The 19,933-nt window shown below is 46.9% G+C and overlaps 1 protein-coding gene across 2 annotated transcripts in view; it reads right to left on the reverse strand.

Moving 5' to 3' along the window:
• Nucleotides 1-19,933, reverse strand: part of LOC147108102 (sperm microtubule associated protein 2-like) — a 76,676-nt gene that overhangs the window by 16,322 nt on the left and 40,421 nt on the right. For both annotated transcript variants that reach the window (XM_086004592.1, XM_086004591.1), the window contains exon 9: nt 2,063-2,189. In XM_086004592.1, coding sequence (XP_085860718.1) covers nt 2,063-2,189 — 127 coding nt within the window. The remainder of the gene's footprint in view (nt 1-2,062; nt 2,190-19,933) is intronic.

Genomic DNA, 19,933 nt, shown 5'->3' on the forward strand with positions numbered 1-19,933 from the left:
AGGAAGCGGTCAGCTTTAAATAGCGCTCCCCCAGTCCCTTTCTGACTGCAAAACGCTCCCCTCAACCTGTCGTTGCTAGCGGCAGGCGGTAAGGCAGGGGGCGCCACTCAATATCCAGTCCCGGGCACGACTGGGGCATTGCGCACTCGACTGACGTCACGATCTGCCGGCGCAGGAGATCGTGGCGGTAGTGTTTAGCGCCGCTGCAAAATGTCTAGTAAATTTTGCGAGCGGCGCAAATATTGCTGCACCCGGACGCTAGTTGCTATGCGCTCCATTAGCGCCCTCTTAAGGCGCTAATGGGAGGCGCAAACAACTGAATTTTTCCCCCATAAAATTCTTAAGGGGCTTGACAAGGTTAATGCTGAGAAAATGTTTCCCCTGGCTGGGGAATCTAGAACACGGGGTCACAGTCTCAGAATAAGGGGTCGGCCATTTAGGACTGAGATGAGGAGAAATTTCTTCACTCAAAGGGTTGTGAATCTTTGGAATTCTTTACCCCAGAGAGCTGTGGATGCTCAGCCGTTAAGTATATTCAAGACAGAGAGCGATAAATTTTGGAGTTGAGGTAGAAGATCAGCCATGATCTTGTTGCATGGCGGAGCAGGCTCGAAGGGCCGAATGGCCGACTCCTGCTCCTATTTCTTATGTTCTTATGTTCTTATGTTTTTATGCAATAGGATTTTTTTAAGTGCATCGTCAAGAGTTTATAGGTTATAAACTTGCTGTCAGCAAATGGTGAAATTCTGTATGCTAGATCTATAACAGACCATTTGTTGTGAAGCTCAAAGAATTTACAAACAGGAAGGAATGTTGAAGTTTCTTCTCAGCACCTCCATGTTGCCCACTATTTGTCAAGCTGAGAGAATGGCTTTCAGGCCATTACAGCAGAGCTGTGATTATTACAGTTTAGCACTGTAACAAGATGGAAAATGAACCTGAACCTCTTGAGCCTGATAAGGAATGAATTTTATCTGCATACAGATGTGCTTTGCACCAGCAATAAACATGTGGGGGTAAACTTTCCGCAGGGTTTCCCCAATCTCCTGCCGCAACATCGGCGGGAAATAGCAGAGAAACGGAGTAAACGTCCGGCTGCGGCGTTTTTCCGGGTTGTTCACCAGTTTTCTACCGAGGTTACGGAGGGAAATCATGAGGAACCCGCCCGCCCTTTGGAACATACTGTCAGTGGAGCGCAAATCAGGTGTCAAAATCCAAACTAACTGTGAAGTGGAGTGACACCAGTGAGACTCACTTTTTCACTCCTGAGTCAGGTGGGACCCTGGCACTGGATTCAGGCTTCACTACCACTGCTGCAGGCTGAAATCACTTTGCGCTGATCCTAAAGTTGTAGTGTGAACACAGCTTAAATCCAATTTATAAATTTGCGGGTCGTATATCTTTCTTCATTTGGGTTGCATTAACTGAAAGCAGTCATTGGGCTTGTAAAAAAAATGATGTTATGTTCTAGCCGCCTTCTGCATCGTGATCTATGTCTCGCCAATGTTCCCTCCTGATTTCTGATGAATGACCGGGCATCCGGAGATTGATACCCAAGTTTAAAATGATTCAGCTGAGATCCTATTGAGAAAATTGACTTACCTAGCTCTAAATGAATGGTAAACTTAGTTTTCTAATTTCATCCCTAGCATGCTTTCTGAATAGTTAGCTAAAATTCATGTCAGATTATAATTCCAATCAGAGGACGCCTAAACTAAAAGCCTTTGTGGTATTTTAAATCTTTTGGAAGATGATACAGTGGAATAAAGCACTGAATCCTTTTCAAATTCAACAGACATACTACATGCTCTGATTAAGAAACATTTATTCTGGAAATTACTGAGCCATGTTACGGTCTCATAACAAATTCTCCTTTATTTTAACAAAGGCATTAACCTGTTTATTTTAAACAGATCAATACTTCAGCTAAAGTAATGGAGTGAGGAATTTCAGATAAGTGTGTTCAACATTTATATGTTGGTGTTCCACAGCATAAATTCAGGGCTAGCATATATACTGAACAGTTGTGGTGAGAGATTCAAATCCAGTTGTGCACACCTACCGTAGTATAAGCTGATCGGTCTGGCCGCCAATCCTTGTGGATCTGTTTTGGTTTGGCTAGTTCATGGATTCTGGAACTGGGCCGACCTCTCATTGTTTTAGAGCTCACAGGCCAGATAGGTGATGATCTACATCAGAAATGCTCATGTTAGCTTTGGCTTGTTCCGAATACGATGCATTCAAGTATTGACAATCTCACACATAATACAATCTCAGCACAGCATCTGATAGTCACCAAGGAAATCTTAGATAACCAAAATACTCATGTGTGGCCACAGTCACATACACACGCACAGGCATACACATAAACATACAAATTATAGGCATACACTGCCAATCTATGTCTTTCTGGTATGTGTGAAATGGGGGTCATTAAAAAAATGGTGTTCTGTTGTTAGTTGACAAACACAAGTCTCACTTCTCAATAATCAGCCAAGGTTCAATAAGCAATTATATTTGGTGAGTTTATCAGATTTTCATTCAGTTGCTTTTCAAGCAGCCATCTTACATTAAAGTTGCTGTATGTGTAGAATGTTTAGTAAGAGAATTCCATTTATAAACATAGTGCATGCAATAATATCATTGATGTGGGTGGTAATTGGCTGTCTGTTGGAATGACCATGACACCTTGATAAGACCACCCGACCACCCAGGGGTGTATCTTCCTTCTTGAGCTCCTGTATGGCTCACATGTGTCCTGTTAACATACAGTATAAGCATGTTGGAATGATTTGTTTCATGAGATTTTGAAGAGAATTTCTACCGTTTGAACTTGCTCGATGTGGGGGCAGGGTATTATCACTGCAGCAGAGTGTGTTTCCCTATTAGCGGATTCCATCTGCTGTAGCACAAAGATTTCCCAGAGGATCTTGACAGCCACAGGCTGTTCCATGAGCCATCAACAAAATATCTATTTTCTCATACCTGGGGAGGCTGTTACATAGCATCTCTCTTGCACTCTTCGGCAAGATACAAGAAAAAGCTGATCAACTGATTGCTGGTTCTTCTCCCACTTTTAGCTTCACAACCTTTCTTGTCTTTCTGTTTCATCAATGCTACTTTTACCACTGTTCCTCTGACCTTTCTTCTCACTTCTCACAAGTTCCATATATGACGTCCTTTCCCTGCTGTGTTGAAATGAAATCCCCGATTTTAACCGGGAATAGGAATTGGGCGGGTGGGTTGTTGGATAAGTGCCAACCCCCCGCCCCCCCCACCGACTGTGGCACTGTGAGGCCAGGGTAATTTTAACGCCCGGGTCTCATCTGCATGTCATCAGTCAGTAGCCAGTCCGGAACAGGCGGGAAGTGGCTGCTGGCCAGTGGGCCAGGAGGCCGCCAGCTGGCATGAAAGGAACAGTCTCCAGCAAGGAGAGTCGTGGGGAGGGGGTTTTGGGAGGGTCTCGCAGGAGGGAAGGGGGGAGGGGCGCATGGAGCACGGGCGGTCTAAGCTTTCCACCTCAGGGTGGGAGAATCATTCCTCGTCCTCCTGCCCCAAAAATAAAAAATAAAAAATTATGGCCTCAGATCCTCTGATGGCATCTTCAGACCCCAATTTGCATATTTAAAGAAGGACCCTGCTGTTTTCAGGGGGATGTCCTTGCCACCTGCTCAGAAGAACAGGTTAATATAGAAGATGGTGGGATCAGTGGATAAATCACCCCGCCAATTTTAACTGCACGCCCACCTAGTTTTCACTGGGCGGATAAGGTTAAAATTGCCCCTTAAGACTTATTCCACCATCTCCTATTCCAATAATTCTTTTCTACAACCTCAGAACTTTACCTCCCTTGACCTCCCCTTCTTTCTACAATGGATTTGAAAACCCAAACATGGCATTATCTAACGACACGTTCTTGATTTGACTCATCTCCTCACCTATTCTTTTTGACCTTCGTGATGTCCTACACTGTGGCCTCAACCTTTCATCTAGATTTCTCAATAAAAAATATGCTTTTCCAAGATTATAACTGGGATTCTTAACTGAGGATGAGTGGGGGGTGGGGGGCGGGACATTAATGTAAATCATGCCGCCGTGCCATTTTTACCTGGCCATTGCTCAATATAGAAAACAATTAGGGCAGGATTTTCATTGGGCCGTGGAGGCGGGATTGGAGGCATGTAAAAATCGGGGGACACGAACCCTTCCCGCCCCCAACCCACCTCATGCCAGTTTCAAAGGAGGCAGATACCCGAACTGTGCTGGGACCCACCTCCCCGAGGCGGGAAGGGGATTAGTGCCAATTAACTGCCTGTTAACAGGTAGTTAACAGGCAGTTTTTAGCCTAATCCCTACTTTTATCCCTGAAGTCTGGGATTCCCGACGGCTCCAAACCATGCTAAGTTAGTGAGGCGGACCGTCGGGCTGAAGGGCTTGGAGGGTTTGTGTTAGATCCGTGGTTCAGTGGATAAAGAATTACATGGATGCTGTACATAAACAAACAACAGGTCTTTACTGGAGGAGGGTCATCTCTAAACTGGAGTACAGAGGCATGCGCATAGCTTATATACCGGTGTGGTTACTGTCGGTACTACAGTATACAGGAGCTGTAAAAAGTAGTTCTGACTTAAAGCACATACACTACAATTCCTCCCTTTTTAGATTAATAATACCCCCTTAATATTCAAATAACAATTACATTTTTACATGTACATTCAATAACAAAAAGTCCATTTATAGATTCAGTCTTTGGGGCGGCTTCCTGACCCTTTCGGGATAGCGCCTTTCCGGAGGTTCTTGTTCTTGGTGCAGAGGCGATTCTGACCCCTTTTCATCGGGTAGTTCATCGGGTTCCACTGCTACTGGGTCTGAAGTAGATGCTACCGGTATGTCGGGTTCATCCCCAGGTACTCGAGACATGGGGTTGACGCCTTCCTGTGACGCTAAGATCTGATCGACGTGGCGTCTCACAATGTTCTCCCCGACATCCACTGTGTACATTAATGGCCCCTGCCTTGTACATATCGTTCCGGGTTGCCACTTCTCTGTTCGATAGTCCCGGGCCAAGACTGGTTGCCCTACATTGAAGCTCCTTGTCGGCTTCTCGTTGATGTGCTGGAATTGTTTGTCCTCAACATTTCTTCGCACATTTGGTCTGAGCAAGTCCAGACGAGATCTCAACCTTCGGTTAAGGAACATCATGGCCGGGGTCTGGTTGGTAACTGCATGTGTCGCATTTCGGTAGACTAATAAGAAATTGTCCATCTTATGCTGTAGTGGAATTTCCTCGTCGCACATGGCCTTTATTGCCTTCTTAAAGGTTTGTACGAACCTCTCAGCCAATCCATTGGTGGCTGGATGATACGGGGCGGATGTGTAATGCCTTACCCCATTCCTTTTCATGAATTTTTGGAACTCGTCGGACACAAACTGTGGTCCATTATCAGAGCAGATCTGCTCTGGCAAACCGTTTCTGGCAAATATGGTCCGTAGGACTGCAATAGTTTTCTCTGTAGTGGTTGAAGACATCTTTATCACCTCAGGCCACTTTGAATGAGCATCCACTGCTATTAAGAACATTGAGTCCATGAATGGACCAGCGAAATCAATGTGCACCCATTGCCATGGAGAGGAGGGCCACTCCCATGGGTGTAGAGGGGCATGTGGTGGTGCATTTTGGACCTTCTGGCATCCTAAGCAGCTCTTAGTTAGGTCTTCAATTTGTAGATCGATTCCCCGGCCACCACACATAAGCCCTAGCAAGGCTTTTCATTTGCACTCCCCCCCAGATGACCTTCATGTAGCTCATTTAGCACTCTCTCCCTTAACTTGGGTGGAATCACCACTCTGGATCCACACATCACTGTCCCCTGGCATACTGACAGCTGTTCTCTTCTGGATGAGAATGCTGGCAACAGTGAGTCGCCATGTGTTGGCCATCCCCTCACCGTCAATTCATATACCCGTGACAGCGTCGGATCATTGCGGGTCTCCTTCTCTATATCCGCATTTGTTACTGGCAATCGTTCAATTATCGACGAATAAAATATCTCGATAGGGTCCACTGCTGGTGCTTCCTCCACAGTAGGCAGTGGCAGGCGCGATAGCCCATCAGCATTCCCATGCTGTCTCGTGCCTTTATATTCTATTTCATATTGATTCGCCCCTAGAAACAGGGACCATCTTTGTAACCGCTGTGCAGTCATTACTGGCACGCCCTTCTTAGGATTAAAGATGGAGACAAGTGGTTGGTGGTCAGTCAGCAAGGTGAACTTCTGCCCATGCAGATAATGGTTGAATTTTTTTACTCCCCATACTAGGCTGAGGGCCTCCCTGTCAATCTGGGCGTAGTTGCGCTCGGCTGAGGTTAGTGACCAAGACGCAAAGGCCACTGGCCTCTCCAACCCATCTGGGAATTTGTGCGACAGCACCTCTCCAATGCCGTAGGGTGATGCATCACATGCCAAACGAATTGGTAGTGCTGGGTTGAAATGGGCCAACACCTCTTTTGATGTGATCAATTCTTTACACTTCTGGAAAGCTCGTCTACGTTTGTCATCCCACTTCCATGGTACCCCTGTTTGCAGTAGGGTGTTCAGCGGGTGTAGTACCGTAGACAAATTTGGTATGAACTTGTGGTAATAGTTTACCAGCCCGAGGAACGACCTCAGTTGTGACACATTTTCCGGTGCTGGAGCCTTGACTATTGCCTCAATCTTGTCAGGGGACTTATGTAACCCCTCTTCATTGATGATGTGGCTGCAATACGAGATCTGTTTCTGGCAAAACTCGCACTTGTGGCGATTAGCTCGTAGCCCATATTCCTTTAATCTGGCGAGCACCTTCTCCAAGTTAGCGAGGTGATCACCGTCATTTTCGCCCGTGACCAAGATGTCGTCCAAATAACACTGGGTCCCTGGAATCCCTTGCAGGACCTGATCCATCACCCTTTGCCAGATAGCCGGAGCCGAGGCTACTCCAAACACCAGCCGGTTGTATTGATAGAGACCTTTATGGGTGTTGATCGTAAGGTAATGTTTCGAAGCTTCTTCTACCTCCATTTGCAAGTACGCCTGGGCTAGATCAATTTTTGTGAAGTGTTTACCACCAGATAGCGAGGCGAAAATATCCTCAATTCGTGGAAGCGGATATTGCACCGTGTGAAGGACTGGGTTCACTGTCACCTTAAAATCCCCACAGATGCGGATCTTCTTTGGTTCCCCAGGCGTATTACTCAACGACCTCTTCATTACAGGGACGATGGGTGTTGCCCACTCACTCCAGTCCACTTTGGACAGTACTCCTGAACGTTCCAACCCTTCCAGCTCTGCTTCAACCGCTGGTCTGATCGCATAAGGCACTGGTCTGGCCTTCAGAAACTTTGGGCTTGCATTATCCTCTATTTTAATTGTTGCTGGTATTCCATTTAGTGTTGCTAGTCCCTCCTGGAACACTTCTTTTGCGTCAGTTAGCATTTTTGACAGTCGTCCAGGTGTGACGTCGTCATCCTTTTTGGCCTCCACCTTCAGTGCCTGTATGGAATGCCAATCTAAATGTATCTTCCGGATCCACTCACGTCCTAGCAGTGGTGGTCCTCCATTTGGCAATACATATATATCCATTTTAGGTATTTCCTGACCTTTATATGTCACTTTCACCCTTATTTTTCCTTTGGGGTAGACTTTTTGCCCCGTATACGTCTTCAAGACAATCTCTGTAGCTTTCAAGGGTATGTGTGAAAATAGCCGCTTGTAGTCTCTTTGATTTATGACTGTTAGAGCTGACCCTGTGTCCAATTCCATTTCCACTTGGACTCCGTCTATCTTGAGTGTAACCCAGATAGTCTGGTGATCCTCTATTTCGGTTACGTTATGTAGTTTCAGACAACCCAGCTCCTTGCTTCCGGAGTCTGTGTCACTTTTCTGTTCGTACCTGGTACCTGGTGTACCTTTTTGTACTTCTCCTGTGGAGATTTCTTACTGTTGGTTTTCTTCCCAGACCTGCAGACTCTTGCTATGTGTCCTGCTTTCCCACACTGTCTGCACACTTGGTCCTTGAACCAACAATTTTTCTGGTCATGTGTTGTTCTGCCGCAGCGATAGCACTTCCCTGTTCCATAGGTCATTTCGTTGGTGCCGTATTCTTGTGGTCTCCGTTGTATCTCTGCAGCGCCCCTTGCGGCTGCTTCGTGTGATACTGCCATATTGAAAGCTTTGTCCAGCGTAAGGTCCTTTTCTGATAGAAGCCGTTTCTGGTTTCCTTCACTTTGTAGCCCACACACAAACTTGTCCCTTAACGTGTCTGCTAGTCCGCTCCAAACTGGCAGTATTTCGATAGCTTGCGCAGTTCCGTTAGGTACTCAGCATTGCTTTCGTCTTTGTGTTGGTTCCTTTTATGGAACTTAAATCGTTCTGCTATCAGCAGCGGTGTGGGGCTTAAGTGGTCCTGTAGGATTTCTACTATGCTTCCAAAATCCTTGTTTACCGGCTTCTCTGGGGTTATTAGATTTTGCAGTAACCCATAAGTTTTTGCACCCATGGAATTTAACAGAACCAGTGCTTTATTAGCATCTGGCACTTCATTCGCCCTGCAGTACACCTCAATACGTTCCACATATGTCGCCCAATCTTCGACTTCATTGTCGAACGTAGAGATACTGCCACTCTTCGGCATCCTTGGTTGTGCGTTAACTATCCCCAATGGCGCCTCCCGCGCTTCACCTTCTTCTCCGCTGGCACAAAATGGCGTCTCCCGTGCTTTCCTTCCTTCCCGCGCTCGCCCGTCTTCTCCGCTGTGGCTTTGCAAAATGGCGTCTCCCGTGTTCTTCCTTCTTCTCCGCGGCTCAATGGTGCCTCCCACGCTCTCCCTGCTTCTCCGTGGCTCAATGGCGCCTCCCGCGCTCTCCCTGCTTCTCCGCGGCTCAATGCCGTCTCCCCTTGCTTCGCCCCGTGGACCCTGATCAGCTCGTGATCCCTGGCTGTGCTCTGCGCGTTCTTCTCTTGATATTTGTCGACGCCGCTCAGTCTAGAACCCGGCTGTTTCTTACCCTCTCTCTCTCCGGTTTGCAGTATTTTTCCTCGACGCCGCTCGGTGATCAATCCCCGGCTGCGCCCTGCTCTCTTCACCCTCTTTCTTACCCCGTTGACGCTGCCCGGCTCTCTCCCTCTGCCGTCGGTCGGCTCCAGCTGCCGCTGCTCGGGAAGGGTCTGCTCAGGACCTGTCGTCGGTCTCTTACTGCTCGTTGTGGCTGGGGAACCAAGCCCGGCTCTCCACAGCCTCCCCAGCAAAGTTGGATCTCTGCCTGACTGCTGGCCGGTTGCTCGCGGTTGATGCCCGTGTTCCTGGACTCGACTATTTTTTTGTTTTTTTTTGTTTAATGTTGCAGGTAGATTTGCATCAACACTCGTCGCCACTGTTAGATCTGTGGTTCAGTGGATAAAGAATTACACGGATGCTGTACATAAACAAACAACAGGTCTTTACTGGAGGAGGGTCATCTCTAAACTGGAGTACAGAGGCATGCGCACAGCTTATATACCGGTGTGGTTACTGCCGGTACTACAGTATACAGGAGCTGTAAAAAGTAGTTCTGACTTAAAGCACATACACTACAGTTTGAGATGTCTGGTGTTCAGGTGAGTAATGTGTGCATGAGTGCAGAGGTAAGTGTGTTTGGTGTGTGTAAAGTGTTTAAATAAGTTTTACTTACCTTTACTTACCTTTACAGCCTTCCTTCCTTCAGGTCTTGGGGGTCCCTCATCTCACCGGCACAGAAAGCAGAATGGCCGCGAGCTGTCAAAAGTTGCAGCATTCAGCTTTCTGTTCTGGAGAGATCTCTAAATCAGCCTGAGAGGAAGGAATTAACTTAGTGTACAGATTGTCAGCATTTGACAGCTTCAAAGAGCTGTCAAACGCTGATATTTCAGCTGTCAAAAGCTCTTGACAGATGAAATGTCAATTTGTGACATCACCTGTTGCCGGGTGGCCCTTAATTGGCCTGCTGACCCCGCTGGGTGGGCTCAACAAGGTCAATCAAGTGAAAATCGAGTGGGTTGGCCACAACTCGATGGAGACGGGACTACAACCCCAAAAGTTGTAGTCCCGCCTCCTACACGCCTCCAGTATCAAAATCCAGTCCTTAAAGTCTGCACTGGTACTGTTGAGAGATTTAGCAGGACAGGTTAGGAATGAGGGAAAGGATATGGCCAAAGTGCCAATTTGGTACGGTGTACTCAGGAGCCAGTAGTGCTGGATAGAGTTGTGGCTAAAATTGATTCAATAGAAATGTGCAGAAATGGTCTTGAAGATTAAGGCACCCAAGGATAACATTTATCCCAGAATGTTGATGGAAATGGGAGATCTACGATGTGAGTCATTGGCTCATATATTCAATAACTCTGAATTCTGGGCTAGTTCAACTGGAATGGAGGGAGGCTCAGGTGATCCAATTATTTAAGAAGTGAAAGGAATCAAAGCCCGGGAATTATAGGCCTGTTAGTTTGACGTCAGTTATAAGGGAAATGTTGGAAGCATAATACGGAATGTCATTTATATGATCATAAATGGGCACCAGCATATAGAAGTAGAAAAGAGGAATAAGGTGCATAAAGGAGGGAGAGTGTTGGATAGTACTAGAGAAGGAAGTGGTACCATATTAGATAGGAGCAGACTAAGGACTACGAGGAATGCAAAGACAGGTTTGGAATGCATGTATGTAAATGCACAAAGTGTGGTGGATAAGGTGAGCTACAAGCACAATTAGCCGTGTGGGAATATGATGTAGTGCCAATAATGAAAACATGGCTTAAAAATGGTGAGGCCTGGGCACTTAATATTCATGGATATGTTCAGAAAAGATAGGGAAGGAAAAAAGGGAGGTGGGGTGGCAGTACTGATTAGGAAAGACATTGTAGTGTTGGAAAGAGAGGATGTCCTTGAGGGGGCAAGGACAGAATCCATTTGGTTAGATTTGATAAGCAAAAAGGGTATGATCACACTATTGGGGGTATTCTATAGGCCTCCAAATAGTGAGAGAGAGAGCGAGAGGAGCAAATCTGCAGGGAAATCACAGAGATGTGCAAGAGTTATAGAGTGATGATATTGGGGGACTTTAATTACCCAAATTGGGATAATGTTAGAGTAAAGGGAAAGGAGGGGGAGGAATTTCTGAAATGTGTTCAGGAGAACTTCCTTAACCAGTATGTTCTCAGCCCAACTAGGAAGGAGGCATTGCTGGATCTGGTACTGGGGAATGAGGTGGGCCAAGTGGACCAAGTGTCTGTGGGAGAACACTTGGGTAAGAGTGATCATCATATCATAAGGTTTAGATTAGTAATGGAGAAGAGCAAAGAACAATCTAAAGTAGAACTTCTAAATTGGAAGAGGGCCAATTTCAATGGGATGAAAGAAGATCTAACCAGGGTGAAATGGAAACAAAGACTGACAGGAAAAACTGTAACGGAACAATGGGTGATCTTTAAGGAGGAGATGTTTCAGGTACAGGCTAGGTACATTCCAACAAGAGGGAAAGGTAGGGGGAACCAAAGCCAGGGTTCCTTGGATGACGAGGGAGATAGAGAATAAGATTAAACAAAAAAAGAGGGTGTATGATGCACGTCAGGTGAATTCTTCAAGTGAGAACCAGGCCAAATACAATAAGTTGAGAGGGGAAGTGAGGAGGAAAATAAGACTGGCAAAGAGAGAATATGAGAATAGAATGGCAGTTGACATAAAAGGGAACCAAAAATCTTCTACCGGCATGTAAATAGTAAGCGGGTAGTAAGAGACAAAGAAGGTGATATATGCTTAGAGGCGCAGGGCAAGGCTAGAATAGTTAATGAGTACTTTGTATCAGTGTTTACTAAGGAAGTGGATGATGACAAAATATTAGTAGAAGCGGAGATGGTGGAGGTAATGAATGGGTTGAAAATTGGTAGGCAGGATGTACTGGAAAGGCTGGATATGCTTAGAGTGGGTAAGTCGCCTGGTTCGGATGGCTTGCATCCCAGGTTGCTAATGGAAGTGAAGGTGGAGATAGCGGAAGGGCTTGCCATAATCTTCCAATCTTCCCTAGATGCGGGGGAGGTGCCAGAGGATTGCAAAGTGGCTAATGTGACACCCTTGTTCAAGAAAGGGTGTAAGGACAATCCTAGTAACTACAGGCCAGTCAGTTTAACATCAGTGGTGGGTAAGGTTTTAGAAACAATAATCAGGGAAAAAAATAACAGGCACTTGGAGAGATTTAAGTTAATTAAGGAGAGCCAGCACGGATTTGTAAAAGGCAGATCGTGTTTGACTAATCTAATTTAATTTTTTGATGAAGTAACAGAGAAGGTTGATGAGGGGAATGCAGTGGATGTTGTCTATATGGATTTTAAAAAAGCGTTTGACAAAGTACCACATAAAAGGCTGGTTAACAAAATTGAGGCTCATGGAATAGAAGAGTCAGTGTCAACTTGGATAAGAAATTGGCTTAAGGACAGAAAACAGTGAGTTGTGGTAAATGGCTATTTTTCAGGCTGGAGGATGGTAGACAGTGGTGTTCCCCAAGGGTCAGTGCTGGGGCCACTGCTTTTTTTGATATATATAAATAACCTGGATATTGGAATACAGAGTAGAATTTCTAAATTTGCCGATGACACCAAACTTGGGGGTATGGCAAACAGTGAGGATGATACCAATCGACTGCAACAGGATATAGATAGGCTAGCAGAATGGGCAGACAAGTGGCAGATGTAATTTAATACAGAGAAGTGTGAGGTGATGCATTTTGGCAGAAGGGATCGGGAGACGCAATATAGACTTAATGGCACAGTTCTAAAGAGTGTGCAGGGACAGAGGGACCTGGGGGTTCATATGCATAGACCTTTGAAGGTGGCAGGACATATTGAGAGAGTGGTTAGCAAAACATATGGGATCTTGGACTTCATAAATAGAAGTATTGAGTACAAAAGCAGGGAAGTTATGCTGAACCTTTATAAAGCTCTGGGTAGGCCACAACTAGAGTATTGCATCCAGTTCTGGTCACCACACTTTAGGAAGGATGTGAAGGTCCTTGAGAGGGTGCAGAGGAGATTTACCAGAATGGTTCCAGGGATGAGGGATTTTAGCTACAAGCTTAAGTTGGAGAAGCTGGGGTTGTTTTCCTTGGAGCAATGGAGGTTGAGGGGAGATTTGATAGAGGTGTACAAGATTATGAAGGGTTTGGATAAGGTAGACAGATAAAGGCTGTTCCCATTAGCTGATGGTACAAGGACTAGGGGACACAGATTTAAGGTTTTGGGCAAGAGATACAGGGGAGATGTGAGGAAGAACTTTTTTACACAGCGAGTGGTAATGACCTGGAACTCACTGCCGACGAGGGTGGTGGAAGTGGAGACTCTCGATCAATGATTTCAAAAGGAAATTAGGTAGGCACTTGAGGGTAATAAACTTGCAGGGCTACGGGGATAGAGCAGGGGAATGGGATTGACTGGATTGCTCTACAGAGAGCCGGCATGGACTCAATGGGCCGAATGGCCCCCTTCTGTGCCGTAATGACTCTATGACTCTTTGGCCTAGAAATTCGGTATCGCCGCGCCAGGTCTTTAGTGCCCGAAATTTTGCGCTCGCCCGGATTCCCGTAGCGCCCGCCTGAAATTCAGTTGCGCCGCCCCAAGATGGAGGCGGGCACTATTGCAGGGTTTGGCCGCCTCGTTTGGGGTGAAGAATGTCAGTTTCAGGCGTCCAGCTGCCGCTGCGGCACCCGATGCGGTGCGGCAGGCTGGGGTACTGCAGGCCTCCTCCTTCTCTTAAGGAGGAGCTGCCTGCAGCCGTGAGATCGCCGCTGGATTCCCCCGGCAAATGAGCCCGGCACCACGGAGAAGTGCCGGGCTCGCGGGAGTCACACACCAATGCCGCGGGGGGGTGGTGCAGGAGTCCGGGGAGGGAGGTGCGGCCAGGCGGCCGCCGGGAAAGCGGCCGGCCGCCCCTCCACCTTTATGCGCCGGCCTCTCCGAGCTGCAAGGCACCGTTTTGCAAACGCTGTTTGCGGCCGCGACGGGCGAGGCGGCCGCAACTGAATTTGGCCATCGGGACGGATTACCATTGGAACTGGGGCGCTGCGCACACCGATGACATCATCGGTGCTGGCGCAGCGCTACCGGCTAACGCCGATGTTAGGGACCAACTGAATTTCGGGCGCTAAAAAACTTCCGGCGCTAACCACTTTATAGCCAATAAGTGGGCGCAAACGCGACTGAATTTCTAGGCCTTTGAGTTTGGCAGTTATTAGATAATCCCAACATTGTTTTATAAAGTGGAGGCCTTGCCTCATTAACCTGGTTGAATTTTTTAAAGAAGTAACCAAACTAGTGGATGACTGCAGTCCAGAAGCTGTAGACTGCAGGAAGATATCAATAAATTTATCAGGTGGGCAGAACAATGGCAAATGGAATTCATTCCAGTGAAGTGTGAGGTAATGCATTTGGGGAGGGCTAACAGAGAAAGGGAATACACATTAAATGGTAGGAGATTGAGTAGTGTAGAGGGGCAGAGGAACCTTGGAGTGCATGTCCAAAGATCCCTGAAGGTAGCAGGCCAGGTAGATAAGGTGGTTAAGAAGTCATACGGAATGATTGCCTTTATTAGCCGTGGCATAGAATACAAGATCAGTGGGGTTATGCTTCAACTGTATAAAACACTTGTTAGGCTTCAGCTAGAGCACTGCATGCAGTTCTGGTCACCACATTACAGGAAAGATGTGATTGCACTAGAGAGGGTACAGAGGAGATTTACAAGGATGTTGCCAGGAGTAGAGAATCTTAGCTATGAGGAAAGACTGGATAGGTTGGATTTGTTTTCCTTGGAACAGAGGAGGCTGAGGGGAGACCTTATTGAGGTGTATAAAATTATGAGGGGCCTAGGTAAAGTGATAGAAAGGACCTATTTTTCTTAGCAGAGGGGTCAAAAACCAGGGGGCACAGATTTAAAGTAATTGGTGGAAGGTTTAGAGGGGATTTGAGGGAAAATTTCTTCACTCAGAGGGTTGTGGGGGTCTGGAACTCACTGCCTGAAAGGGTGGTCGAGGCAGAAACCCTAAACACATTTAAAATGTACTTGGATGTGCACTTGGGATGCTGTAACCTGCAGGGCTATGGACCAAGAACTGGGAAGTGGGATTCGGCTGGATAGCTCTTTGTTGACCAGCGTAGACACGATGGGCCAAAATGGCCTCCTCCATGCTGTAACTTTCTATGATTCTATGTTATGCACCTTGATTTCCAGAAAGCCTTCAATAAAGTGTTGCATAGATAGCTATTGGATAAGGTCATGTGGAATTGGCGATCAGATATTATTCTTGATAAATAACTAGCTGCAATCTTGTAGGCAAAGGGTTGTCAACAGTGGGAATAAATGTATATGAGGTCAGCTCATGAGTGGAGTCCCACAGGGCTTCATGTTGTGACCATTGTGTTCATCATCTTCATTAATGATTTGGTTGAGCGTATTAATAGCACCATTCACAAGTTTGCAGATGATACACAATTGTGCACAGGAATTGGGAATTTGGACTTGAACAATAGTTTGCAGTCCAATTTAAATAAGTTGTGGAGGGGGGATCTGTTTGGGAAATGCCCTTCAATGCGGGTAAGTGCAATGTTCTGAATTTAGGTTTGGGAAACTCCAAGCACATGTAAGGATACAACACACACACAAACAGAAAATTAAGTTCAGCTTGTTAGTGACAACAATACAACAATCATTTAACACACAAAAAAAGATCTTTTCCATGATTGTGATAAAAAAGTGTAGTTTGTCTTAAAGGAAATCATGCTGATCGAGGTGATAGTATTGGAGAATGGAACACCTTCTATTTTCGGGCACATCAGCATCCAGCACTCCAAGTTAGATATGGCACCAAGTAAATTCCCTTTCCTCTGACCCAGACTAACCTCAACACTAATTGACGTAAGAAAACTACTAGGCACTTGGTCTAAGCATTAAACAAAGCTTTAATCAACTGTTTTACAACATGGAGGTCTAGTTGTGTCCTTTACTAGTTCCTGTTAAGAATGTCCTGCGCAAGCTGGGCCCGTGCCCGAGTATTTATACTCTCCCTGGGCAGCGCCACCCGCAGGCTGCTCAGTATTATTTCATAAGTCTTTCTTTCATGAATGACTGATTCATGTCACTAATCTCAATAGTTCGGTATTTTTCCATTTCTATTTCCCAGGCATCCTGTGGCCTCTCTGAGTAAGACTGACAATTCAGTGTGAATTAATTCCAAATTTTGCATAAATCATGCTGACCAAGAACTGGGCTGAGACTGTCCAAACTCATTTCATATAGGATCCTTATAAACAGGAGACTGCCAAGACTTTCACTATACAGTTGGGAACCAATTTAAATGTAGACCAAGAATTGACCACTGCACCATCCAATCCCTGACTACTTTAAAAAAAAGTGTATCAAAATAAAAATGTTCTTAGCTACAAAATGATGAAATCGGCCAGTGTTTCATGTGCTATTAGTGAGGTTTTATACCTCTGATGCACATGAGACTAGGGCCTTAATTGATCCATTCAGCACCAGTTTTTTGGACACTTCTCAGACTACAAAGGTCCCAATATGGCGGGCAAGAAGCAGGCGAATATTTCTGGCCAGAAATGCATTGCCTGCCATATTGGGTAAGGACAAAAAATGTGTGTCCTTTATCCTCGCCTGAACCAAGCCATAGGCCCTTTGCATATGCAAATAAGAGGCCTAGCGCCTGTTTGAAGCTCCCTCTCCAAGATTGGTTTGACCTGAGGCAGCCAGCGCTAGCTAGGGCCAACCACGATGGTAAATAACTTACCTGAATGCCTTCTGACCCCCACTTTAAAGAAACCAAACACCACCATTCCCCCACATTTGTTGCCATCCCCCCTACATTGCTGCTGCTACTGACCCCAACTCCTGATCTGTCCTGCTCCTGGTCCTGACTCCCGATCTCCCCACACCCGGCCCGACCTCTTGGCCCTGACACAAATCTCCCTCCCCTAAACCCCACCAACCCCACTTCCTGACACCCAACCCCCCATCCCCCCACCCCTGCCGATCCCCGGCCCCGCCGATCCCCGGCCCCCCACCCACGATCCCTGACCTGACCCCTAGCCCCAATCCTGGACCCACCGCGACACTAGCAGCAGCCCAATTTTGTACCAACTTTCGCCTGTGAGCTCTGGATCCACTATAACGAGGCCTGAGGCCCAATATCTGGGGAGACTCGGGCCTCACCAAACAGGCCTACTTTCTGACAGAATTTTTGGGTTTGGTGCCAAAGAATGAGGGTGGCACATCACCAAGCATTATTTTCTTTGATTTAAAACTAGTTTCAAATAGAAAAACATTCTTCTATGAAACAACCGTCTTTGATCATATCCCTGAAATGAGAAAAAACAACCCCACAGAAAATGGGAAGAATGGGTAAATGGGGGAGGGGGTACTGGCTTCTGTGCAGAGCAATAATCGAATATAAAATAAGAAACACAAGGGTCTCGATTTTAACTCAGCAGCGGGCCATTGACGTGTTCCCCGAATTTCGTGTTTCCCACACGAATCTTAATGGATGTGTGCGATTGATGCAATTTTAACTCAATTGGCCAATTGATTTCCAACGTATGGGAAGCCTTTGCAAATGGGTTTCTCATGACTGAAAGTCCCCTCCGATGACATCATCATTGCTGCTGCATTTAAGGTCCACAGCAAGCCTTGCTTCTTCTGCAGACTGCCAAGCTTTCTCCATTTGATGGCACAGGAACCTGCAGGAACAATGGCCAGCGGGAGGTCAAGAGCAGCTCCTAAGTTTGACGAGGCAACACTACAGGCATTGGTGGATGGGGCTAGGGCCCACAGGGAGGTCCTGTTCCCTTCATCAGGGAGGAAGAGGCCTCCCAGTCAGACCAAGGCTGTGAGGCTACAGGTGGCTGGGGAGGTTGTTGTGTATGTACCTTTAAGGGAATAACTGGTCTTAGACTGCAGTACCGGCAGTCACCACCCCTGTATAAAAGGCCCTAGCAGGCTTCTGTAGTTTCAGTTTCAAGCTGCCTCCTGTTCAGTAAAGTACCCGTTAAGCTGTTCTCACGAAGTCCGTGTATTATTGAGGCGCGGACTTTACAGTGGCGATGAGTAAGTTCGAACTCACCTGCAGTGTGGCATCATCTCACGGGGATCTCGCCTGAAAGGAAGGTCCTGGAAGGTCGTAGTCTGAGCAACGGGCGTCGACCGAGGGCAACCGCCCAAAGAATCCATCGGTATTCGGAGAATTGAGGGAGAGACTGTGGTTCCAGCGAATCGTGCTGGTAGCAGGTGCTGACCCTTCCGGACTGCGGCGGGCTCAAGCTCGATCGAGCGGCTCTACAAATCGGGCCGCGCAGCGTCGCCGAGAAAAGAAAACAAGAGGGAGAGGGTGGAGCGCACAGGGCGCGGTCGGTGCTCGAGAGCAGGACAGCAGAGAGAAACTAAACGGGGGGGAAGGAAAGCGAGACGCGCCGAAGCTGCGGGTCGCCGCCATTACCCCGTAGAACGCTAGGAGCAGCGTGGCAGTAAGGGGAAGAAGCATAAGCACGGGAGGCGCCATTTTATCCCATTGGGGAAGAAGCAAAAGCGCGGGAAGCGCCATTTTATTCCATTGGGGAAGAAGCAAAAGCGCGGGAGGCGCCATTTTAAATCGCCCAAGATGCCGAAAAGTGGCAGTATCACTGCTTTCGACAACGAGGTAGAAGACTGGACCACATATGTGGAAAGAATTGAAGTGTACTGCAAGGCAAATGAGGTGGCTGATGGAAAGAGGGCGTCGGTGTTATTAAATCTGATGGGTGCGAGTACGTACGACCTATTGCGGAATTTAATTACCCCAGCTAAACCAATGGAGAAAAGTTTTGAGGAGATTGTTCATATCTTACAGGAACACCTAAGCCCTACACCACTGCTGATAGCAGAAAGATTCAAGTTCCATAAAAGAAACCAGCACAAAGATGAGAGCAATGCTGACTATCTTACGGAACTACGCAAGTATTGAGAAGGAAACCCGAAATGACTCGACACTCTCTCGGGTCTATGATTTGACGGTGAAGGGATGGCCAAAATATGGCGACTCACTGTTGCCAGCATTCTCGCCAATGAGGGAACAGCTGTCAGTGTGCCGGGGAACCTTGATGTGTGGATCCCGAGTGGTAATTCCACCCAAGTTGAGAGATAGAGTACTCAATGAGCTTCACGAGGGTCATCTGGGAGGGGTAAAAATGAAGAGCCTAGCCAGGGCATTTGTGTGGTGGCCGGGAATCGATAAAGAAATCGAGGATATGACCAAGAGATGCACAGGATGCCAGAAGGTCCAAAACGCTCCACCACAGGCCCCGCTACATCCATGGGAGTGGCCCTCATCTCCATGGCAATGGGTACACATTGATTTCGCTGGTCCATTTATGGACTCAATGTTTCTAATCGCTGTGGACGCCCATTCGAAATGGCCAGAGGTCATTAAAATGTCCTCCACCACCACGGAGAAAACTATTGCAGTCCTAAGGACCATCTTCGCCAGGAATGGGTTGCCAGAACAGATCTGTTCCGACAATGGCCCACAGTTTGTGTCTGAGGATTTCCGGAGGTTCCTGAAGAATAATGGGGTGAAACATTACACATCTGCCCCATATCATCCAGCCACAAATGGATTGGCTGAGAGGTTTGTTCAGACCTTTAAAAAGGCCATAAAGGCAATGTATAATGATGACATACCACTGCAACACAAGGTGGATAACTTCCTGTTTGCTTACATGCAGTAACAAACCAAACTCCAGCCGTACTGTTTTTCAACCGGAGACTAAGATGTCGCTTGGATTTGCTCAAACCAAACATAAGACGAGATGTTGAGGATAAGCAGTTCCAGCACATAAATGAGAAGCCAACCAGGAGC

Source organism: Somniosus microcephalus, chromosome 13, assembly GCF_052327205.1.
Source record: "Somniosus microcephalus isolate GS21.2 chromosome 13, FLI_Smic_1.0, whole genome shotgun sequence".
Taxonomy (NCBI): Eukaryota; Metazoa; Chordata; class Chondrichthyes; order Squaliformes; family Somniosidae; genus Somniosus; species Somniosus microcephalus.